Below are 10,272 nucleotides of genomic sequence, written 5' to 3'. Positions count from 1 at the left end.
GGGGAAAACGAGGCAGCAAAACACATTTGCTCCAAGAAACCCCAATCCATTCAGAAGAGCAAATGAGAAATTACAAATAATGCAGAGGGGTGAAGAATCAAAAGAAGATCAGAAAGTCAAAGCTCCCTTCCAAAGTATAGTAATGGAGGAGGAAAAATTTGAAGAGAATGAGGATGAAATTCACTGCATGGAAGATAAAGGCAATGCTGCATTTTTGACATTGGCTGAGTATGAAGAATCATTGCTGCATCAACAAGTCAATCAAGAATGGGACAGAGGAGCTTTTCTACAAACTGGTGAACAACAACAGAGATATAATCTGAGATCCAATGCAAAAAATTCCAAGGAGAATCCCGGCCAAAGAGCTGTGGTCCAAACAAAATCATAGAATATCAAACAAAGAAGACCAGCAACTGATCCAGTCATCCTCAAAGCTCTAGTTCAAGAGGTAAAAAGTCCTGATAAGTCATCTTCTTCTTTCAGCTTTGATTCAGAAGTTCAGAAGTTGAAAATATCTGTTCCTCTGGTTGAGTTGGTGAAGAGTGAAGTATTTAGGAAGCCTATCCTTGAAGCCCTTGAGCTAGAAACCAAACAAACCTCCCCTCACTCTGTTAATTTACAAGATGATAAGCCTGCCATTGTGCTCAACCCCATGATTGAACCTGCTGATAATAATTCTCCATCTTTTTATGTCTCATTGACCATTCATGACAAATTCCTTCACAACTGCCTGCTAGACCCAGGGGCCAGCCATAATTTAATGCCTAAAGCTATCATGGAAGAGTTAGGCCTTGATATCACTAGACCCTATCATGATTTATTTTCTTTTGATCCAAGGAAGGTGAAATGTCTTGGATTGATTAAAGATCTGGCCATTACCTTAACTCAGCTTCCCATGAAGAGTATGATGATGGATATTGTGGTAGCAGATGTCCTTCCTAAGTTTGGCATGCTATTGTCCAGAGGGTGGATTAAGAGACTAGGTGGGACATTACAAAATGATTTATCTTATGCCACTGTCCCAGTCTTTGGAGGAGAAAGCAGGAGATTGTATAGAGAAGCACAGTTGGCATACATTATCAGTGATGAGAAGAAACCTACTAATCATCCCATTTATGTAGTGGAAACTGATTTTGGAGCATGTATTCTCCAAATAGAAGAATCTCAGAAGGCCGCAATGCAGCTCAGGAAACCAAAAATTCAGGCCGAGAAAGAGCAAGGAAGTCAAATTTGGGAGATGTTTTTTGATGGAGCGTGTTCCAGGGAGACTGCAGGAGCAGGGGTGGTGCTAGTGTCTCTAGAGAAAGAAAGCATTCAGCTGTCTTTTAAGCTGGTTTTTCAAGTCACAAACAACATAGCAGAATATGAAGCTTTATTTTTGGTCTTTAATGCAGCCAAAGACAGAGGAATCAAGAATCTGAAGGTGTTTGGAGATGTTCATTTAATCATTCAGCAAGTAAATAAAACATTTCAAGCAAAGCACCAAAGGTTGAAAGCATACAGATATGAGGTATGGAGAATCAGGCATTCCTTTGATTATTTCTGTATTTCATATATTCCGAGAGGTCAAAATCTTCTTGCTGATTCCCTTGTTGTGTTTGCTAGTCTGTTTATACCTCCCATGCCTCCCAAACTAGTTTATGAAGTCCAAATGAAATACATACCTTCCTTGCCTGATAATGTCCACCATTGGAAAGTTTTTGAAGATGATGATGAGTTAAATAGGTTCCTTCAGGTCATTGATGAATTTTATGAAATGCAAATTGACCAAGAGAATGATGCCTTGGAAGAAACCCCCCAATCCCAGCTTAGAAATAAGATTGGTAAAGACAACGTAGTCCAGCTTCCTAATAACCATATTCCTGAGGGTCTAATTCCTCTTGAAAGACTATTTGACCAGAATGATGTTCCTTACAAGGCTGCCAAAAAGAAGACCAATCTGCAGTCTGTAAGCATGACATAGGAACTCCAGGTCATCCTAAATATGTAAATTTATCCACTCATTGGTCTGTTGATCAAAGTGCTGAATACTGTAATTTAATGAGGCAATTTGTTGATGTGTTTTCCTGGGAGTATAGTGATCTGAAAACGTATGACAAGAACATAATTCAACATAAAATCCCTCTGGAGAAAGACACTGTTCCTTTCAAATAGAAGTTGAGACCAGTAAATCCTATGCTTCTTCCTCTAATTGAAAAAGAAATTAAAAAACTGCTAGTTACCAAGATCATAGTTCCTCTTAGATATTCCAAGTGGGTAGCCAATCTAGTAGTGGTGAGGAAGAAGAGTGGAGAAAACGGACTGTGTGTTGATTTCAGAAATCTAAACAAATGCTCCAAGAAAGACAACTATCCTCTGCCAAAGATGGAGCACTTGTTGCAAAAGGTCTCAGGAGCCAAAGTGATGTCATTTTTGGATGGATTTTCAGGCTTTAATCAGATTGTTGTTCACCCAGATGATCAAGAAAAGACTGCATTCACCACTCCTTGGGGCACTTTAATGTATGCCAAAATGCCTTTTGGATGGAGCCACCTTTCAGAGAGCTATGTATATAACATTTATGGGAGAGAAGGACAAATTTGTCCTTATCTACCTTGATGACATAACAGTATACTCCAGTAGCCATTAAAATCATTTGCAGCATTTGAAAAAAGTGTTTCTGAAGTGCAGGAGGTTTGGAATATCAGTCAATCCCAAAAAATTTCAATTTGCTTTGCAAGAAGGCAAGCTGTTAGGACATGTTGTGTCTACTGCAGGTGTCTGAATTGACCCAGAAAGAGTCAAAGCAATTCAGACTTTGTCTGTCCCTAGATCAAAGAAGGATATCCAATCCTTTCTGGGAAAAATTAATTTTGTCAGGAGGTTTATTCCAAATTTTGCAGAACTAGTGAAGCATGTTACCTCCATGTTGAAGAAATGAGCAAAGGTAAGATGGACTGGTACAACAAGACAATCATTTGAGTCTATTAAAAAGGCTATTATGGAGGCTCCCACATTAATAAGTCCAGACTACAACAAGGAGTTCCATGTATTTTCTTTTTCCTCTGAAGACACCATTGCAACGTTCTATTGTAGCAAGATGAAGAAGGTTCAGAACATCCAGTAGCATTTTTTAGCAAGAACTTGAGGGATACTGAACTAAGGTATGATATTATAGAAAAACAAGCATATTCTCTTATTAAAGCCTTAAAGTCTTTCATAGTTTATATCTTGCATTCAAAAATAATTGCATATGTACCCTCTGCTGCAATTAAAGATGTCTTAACACAACCTGATGCTAATGGAAGAAGGGAAAAATGGATTTCAAAGATGATAGAATTCAACATAGAACTTGTTATCACTGAAAATTCTGATGCCAAAATAGCTCACACTAGCTTGAGGACAAAGTGTTTTGCAGCACATAAATCCTTTTGGCAGTTTCGCAGCGCAGCATGTTTTAGGTGATTTCGTAGCGCATAATTCATATTTTGCACTGGCTGCGCTACGAAATTGGGGATTTGTTCGAATCCATAGTCATTCTTTCCCAGCTGTCATGTTTATCAAAATCCATTGGGTTTGCATCAACAGTTGTCAGTTTATAAGGTTTTTTAGTACCCCAGCAGATGGTGTTTCATTGGGTTTATCTGGAGCATTCTTTCCTTGGAAGAAGCCTTCTGTGGTAATCAGTGGATAAACAAGGGATCAGACTGTGGATATCACATCATTTATTTTGGCACTGTTGCAAGTGCAAGGGAAGCTCTCATGTCAGAGGTTAGAACAGGGGTTCCTTTAAAGGTTTCCTGCAAAGACTTGCATGTGAAGAAAAGAATTGGAAGTGGAAGCTTTGGTGAAGTCAAAGAGATTATCTGGATGGGAGAGAATTTTGCAATGATGCATATGTTTACCAATGTGGAAATATTTCTGCATGAGGTCTCTGCAATGTCTAAGCTTCTGCACCCAAATCTTTTGCAGGCATTAAGCTCGTTTGTAGATAAAGACAGAAGTGAGTGCTGTCTGGTGACAGAATTGATGCATAAGGATCTTCGTAGCTTCATCAACGAGAATTCTTCTCCTCGCAAGAGAATCCCATTTTCACTTCCAAGGGCAATAGATATTATGCTTCAAATAGCCAGAGGACTGGAGTATTTGTATTCCCATGGTATTTTGATATGAATTACCTTTGTGAAGTTTTCCTTGAAAATTGGTGCCTCTGCATAGTTTCAAGGCAGATGAGAAGGACATTTCAAGATAAAAAAGCTCAAGACAGTCGAATTTGGCATGTAAGCTGTGTTTTTGAAATTACACAGCAGTTTCGTAGCGCGCTACGAAACTGCTGTAGGTGATGTTTTTTACAGGCATATTTCTCTGTTTTAAGTAGTCAACTTCCAGGAGGTATTTAGAGCAGCTGAAAGAATATTTTCGAAAATTGAAAGAGGTTTTTATTCCTAACATACTGAACTAGAAAAACCTCTTTCAGTTTCTTCAAATTGATTATGAGCTAGGAGAAACGAGTGAATAAAAGTTGCACTACGAAACTGCTGTAGGTGCAGTTTTTTAATTTCCTGTTTTACACATCTTCTTCAAGGATCGATTCTGGGCAGCTGGAGTAGTTTTTCAAAAAACCAAAGGAGGTTTTTGTTCAGCATGGATTGTTTCACAAAAGCCTCCTTCAGTTTTTCCAAATACGTTTTCTGCGAGAAGTTATGAGCTCTGTCCCAAGACCTATTTTTCAGCCAGAACAAAAGCTTATATTTCATGTCATCTTCACTTACCATTATATCGCCAATGTAAGAAAAAGGAGGTGAGATACATCAGAATGATAAACATGCATTTAAGAGCTGAAAACAAAGCTTTAAGGAGAGAGGTTGCAGATTTAAAAGCACAGCTAGGTTAACTGGCTGCTCATTGATGGTGAGAAAGGTCATATTCTAAATTTTGTCAAATTTTGTTTGAGTTCCATTATTCTGAAGGCATATAGGTCTCTGCCACCCGTAAAGGAGGTTTAAAAAGTCAAAAGTCCAAGCAAAAAATTCCTTAAGGCAAATACACTCTGTTTTAGCAAAAACAGCAGTTTCGTAGCGCGCTACGAAACTGCTGTAGTTGCTGTTTTTGGATGAAGACAAACAGTTTAATGGTAAGATCAGCAAATTTTTGAAGGAAACGCCTAAGGAACATAAGGGAGACCACATGAGGCTATCCTAGCCATTCAGATAATGACAAATGTGCCTTTTTGTAAAGGTGAAATATTTTGTCTCAAGTTAAAACTTTTATAAAGGTACTTTATGACCAGTTAGGGTTTGGCAGAAATGGAATACGAGGAGTATTGTTTTGGTTTATACACATGTCCATCAACGAAGCCTCCAACACATCTGAAATATGGTGATGCTCATAAATTTTGGGGTATTAAAGAGCTGGGAACATGTTGCTTAACTTTCGAAGGATGGTGGGAGACAAGGACCGGAAAAACAGGGGTTTGTTCTTATGATCAATGAACCATCAACGCATTCAGTATCCAATGCTAACCTTGTTCATTGCATCCACTTCTCAGTTATCTCGGCCAAACTGAAAGGAGACAGGTGTCCAAGAGCAAAGAAAGATAATGATACGAGGAAGATAGAATTAGATATGTAGTTTAATTAGCACTCTTTGTAATTACAGTCAGTGCTTAATGTATTTAATGAATTAGTTAATTGGTAGATAAGGGTAATTAGTAATAGTCTTCGAGCTCCCCTCATGCTGGAGGAGGAAGCTCATAGTGGTTAAGATTGTATCTCTATATATAGATTAGACTTTGATGTAATGGAGGTTGGATGTTTTGGAGAAGACTGTTTTTTGGTTTATGTATAAACAAATTTCAGTAATGCAAATGACTGTGTTTTCTTCTCAGGATTCACAATGGATCTTCTTGTTCAAATGTGTGATGGTATTCTTTCTTTAAGGTTCTTTTACAGTTTTGTTAATGCATAATCACTCAGAACTCATGAATCATGCTCTGACTTCCTGTATGCCTTGGCAAACTGTGGTTTCAAAGTTATGTTTGAACATATAGATGTAAAGTGCCCTGATTTCTATGAAAAGATAGTGTTTTTGTTTGCTGAGATATGAGAGACTCCATAAGCCCAATGGGAATCAATTCAATGTTGTCCAGCCATCTTATTTTCATGTGTCTTATAAGAGTTAGCCATCTTTTCCTGTCATTAGTCAATATTCATAATCTGTGAGAGAGCCCTCTCAGACTAAGGAGGCTAAGCCTTAGTCCAAAGCCTGGTTTGAAATAGTTACACAGAATCTTGCTGATTGGCAGCCTTCAGTGCTTGATTTTGTGATAACAGAACTGAAGCCCACTAAACTGATCAGAGGTCAGGGTCTTGCCAAATTATTGGCTGAAGAAAATTGCAGATCTTTAGATATTGATTTCCTATATGCGAATGCAGAAAATGGTCAGGCAAAAGAAGAGAAAACAACTGAAACAGAGAAAAAGCAGTCAGTGGCAAAGAGTCTAGCTTCATGTAACTGGTATGTTGCAATAGTTAATTTCTTGCTGAAGCTAGAAATCCCTTCAAAACTTACTCAAAGTCAAGCTAGAACTTTAAAACTTAGAGCAACAAAGTATTGCATTATGGAAAATCTGCTCTACTGGAGGGGTCCATCCAGAATATTTTTAAGGTGTCTGGACAAAGAACAATCAAAGGAAGTAATGCAGCAGTTTCATTCCAGCATGTGTGGAGGGCACCACTATTGGAAAACTACATCCCACAGAATTCTTAGAGCTGGGTACTATTAGCCCACTTTATTTTCTGATGTATTTGCTTTTGTTAAATCTTGTGACAGGTGCCAAAGATTTGAAGGAAAACAACAGTTGAAGTCCCTGCCCTTAAAACCAATAATTGCAAAAGGACCTTTTCAGCAGTGGGGTTTGGATTTTATTGGAGAAATCAATCCACATTCCAGTGGCCAGCATAGGTGGATATTAGTAGCTACTGATTATTTCACTAAGTGGATTGAAGCAATTCCTACAAGGAAGGTAGATCATAATGTGGTCATGAAGTTTTTGACAGAGAATATCTTCAGCAGATTTGGTTGTCCACATAAATGAATAACACATAATGCAACAACCTTCAGAGCAAAAGAATTGGTGGAAATGTGTGATTCAATGGGTATTAAACTTGTTCATTCCACCTCATATTATCCATAGGGAAATGGTCTAGCAGAATCCTCTAATAAAAGTCTGATCAGGATAATTAAAAAGCTGTTAGAGGACAATAAAAAGAATTGGGATTAAAAGCTCAAGTATGCATTGTGGGCTGACAGAGTAACCATCAAAAAATCCACAGGGAATTCTCCTTTCAAGCTGGGATATGGCACTGATGCTGTATTTCCAATTCAGCTAACTCTCCCTGTGGCAAAATTCCTTCAAGAAGAGTAGGATGAGGAAGAGGAAATGGAAAAGAGAATCACTGATTTGGAAGAAATACATTAGATTAGACAACAGTTGGTTGAAAAGGCTGCAGAACATCAGAGAAAGGTCAAGGAAGCCTTTGAAAAAAATACAAAAACAGGTAATTTTCAGATGGTGACTTGGTTTTGAAGTGGGATGCATTGAAGGAGAAGAAAGGCAATCATGGGAAATTTGATGCTTTTTGGACAGGGCCTTTCATCATTTCACAGGTTCACAGGAACAACACCTTCATACTGAAAAGTATGGGAGGGGAGACAGTTTTTGATGGCCCAATTAATGGGCGGTTTTTGAAAGTTTATGTTGTTTAAGGTCTTTAGACTTAAAAGTTGTAAATATCGTGTTTTTATCAGTTTTAGTGCAGATGCAGTAGACTCCATGCCCAATGGAACACTAGAAATTTTGACTAATTTGCTTTCAACTGGAAAGGCAATGGTCTGCAGGTTCTTGAGACCTCACAGGGAGGATCTCATCCCGAGAAGGAGCCAGTGTTAGCTCTGCTACAGTTTGCAACATTTGATGGATCAAAATAGGTGTTGAGTAGTGCTGGTTTGGTTGTACAAGGTTGGAAACAATTTTTCATGCTTTCTCATTCGTTTTCCCTTTTCTCCTTATAACTCCCTCACCTCCATTTTATCCTTCCCTTTCATTTTCCCTTATTTCCCTTTAAACCCCTTTATCCCTGTTTTGGCCTCAAAACCCCTCAAAAGTCCTTTTTCCAACTCCCGGGCACATTTCGTTTTAATACTACCAAAAGCCCCGCATAAACGTTTTGCATGGCCTTTGAGCGTTTTTTTTTTTAATTCGTTTAAACCCATAAAAACCCATTATCTGTTTATTCCGTGGGCGCTTAAGTCTTAACACTTATAACTGCACATATATAAAAATTATAGCCCGCCCCTTACCTGTCTTTTCACCTGTCACATCGCACTTCGTTAATTCTTTACTGTTTTCCACCGTCCGATTGCACCCGCCATATCATCCAACGTTATACGCTTCTCCTGCCACTGGAACTTGCACATCCATTAGGTAGTGGGGAAGGCGGTTTCCTGCTGGACCTATCTGTCACGTGGCGCAATATAACAGGATTGTGCCCCGCGGTATGAATACTGCCCTCTGCCAAAAAGCGGTGCGGGAAAACCGCCTGCCCGCGAAACCGCTGACCCCACCGCCCGTTAACGTGTACGTATCTTCTGTTTGCGATCACCATCGGATCTGCCGCATCCAAATCTGACAGTCCTCGTTGTCCCGATCCCATTGACCTCCGATAGCCCGCGTAATACGATCTCAGCCGTTGATTTTTATGATCCAACGGCTGGGCTTCGTTCCGCTGTTTAATCTGCCTCTGTGTCGTCCATTGCCTCCCTCCAGTCTCCAATGTAATTTTTGTGTTTATAGCAGTCCTGTGCACCCGAAGAAGAAAGGAGATCATGGTTCAATACTCAGCGCATTCATTCTGCAACCACTGCATTTAAAGACAGAATGGTCGAAGGAAGGAAAGTACTGGCTCGAGTAGTTGAATTCATTAATCAGTTATGGAGTCTTGTACACATTACATTCCATATGCTCAGAAAGGATATAAGAGCAGCAAAAAGGTCGATTTATTCATTAAGACCATCAAATTGTAGCAGACAAATTATTAGAAGAGTTAATATGTGTGGGTGGTCCATTATGACCCCTCCTCGTGGAACTCAGCAGAGTGTTTTTGTAAACAAATTCTATATATACTCAGAAAAAAGATGTAATGAGGTTGATGAGTGATATTCTGTTGTAAGCTTCAACTTTTGGAGACTGTAACTACTGTGTAACCTACAGCTTCTGGTATGCATTTCTAGCTAATAGAAGCTTCTTTTACTGTTTATTGCTCACTTTCCACTTCTTCTTCTTGTTCCAGGTTGTGCCTGTTTTGCATTTATTCATGTGTTTTTAATGTTTAGCATTAGAGGGGCTATCATCGCACCTCTGTGTTAGGATTTAGCATGTATCATTGAATTGTTTGTAGGTTTCTGTTATTTTAATGCTAGAGAGCTGTCATCCTATCTGAGCATTAAGAAACAGATTTACAGACCTCTTAACTGGTTGCAACCGGCCATCACAGGGTCCTGTGCATTTGCTGGTGTGGTCAGTCTTCTCCATCATCACATTTTCTTAAAAATGTGAGTAATTGGTGGTCTAAAGCCTTGTAGTCTGGGGGTGTTCACCTATGTCTGGGGTTAAGCAAGTAGGAGTGGTTATCTGGCTTGAATATGCAGCATTTCTATCATTCATCCACCATTTATCCAACACTTTGTTGAGTTTGTAATGTTCCCGAGCATCTGTTATATACAACCTAGGAGAGTTTCTTAGGGTGATAACAGAACCAACTAGCCCACCAACACTGACGGATGATGTAGACATTATTGATTTTAGATGAACCAAGCTTACCTTCCTTATATCAACATGATTACAAATTCATTATATATATATATATATATATATATATATATATAGATATTCTTGGGTGCTACATGAAACTTGGTTGATGGTTATTCGATTGAGATTCAGCCTCTTCCTTCATGCTAAGATAAAGGCCATACCATAAATGTAATACCAGGTTTGTTAGTATTACCTCATAGAATGATTGAACACATTGTTTACTGGTTGAACCAATGCCTAACGGTCCCACTCCAAGTCGGGTGTCGAGGACTTTGACCTCACTCACTTCATGTCCTTCTCCAAAACCCGACCTCCCACTGGTGAGCCATAGGAGTCGGGGTCAGAGATCAACTCTCCATTCCATTATTTGCTTGCTTTTCATTCCAAAGAAAAATAAATGGGGTAGTTAAATAAGATTAAAC

General features: G+C 38.9%; 1 protein-coding gene across 1 annotated transcript; it reads left to right on the top strand.

Moving 5' to 3' along the window:
* Positions 1-3,741: 3,741 nt before the first annotated feature.
* Positions 3,742-4,152, top strand: LOC149229421 (serine/threonine-protein kinase VIK-like). Its single transcript, XM_089381035.1, has one exon. The coding sequence runs from the start codon at positions 3,742-3,744 to the stop codon at positions 4,150-4,152; it is 411 nt and encodes a 136-aa protein (XP_089237161.1).
* The last annotated feature ends 6,120 nt before the right edge of the window (positions 4,153-10,272 follow it).

Source organism: Pinus tabuliformis, chromosome J, assembly GCF_031772625.1.
Source record: "Pinus tabuliformis cultivar Carrire ecotype Pingquan chromosome J, CPIR1, whole genome shotgun sequence".
Lineage (NCBI taxonomy): Eukaryota > Viridiplantae > Streptophyta > Pinopsida > Pinales > Pinaceae > Pinus > Pinus tabuliformis.
The sequence above is the reverse complement of the archived record's forward strand: the minus strand, read 5'-3'. Positions and strand labels throughout refer to the sequence as shown.

What these genes read in the sequence shown, in the direction of transcription:
- LOC149229421 (XM_089381035.1), top strand. Translation starts at nt 3,742, where the DNA reads ATGTCAGAGGTTAGAACAGGGGTTCCTTTAAAGGTTTCCTGCAAAGAC.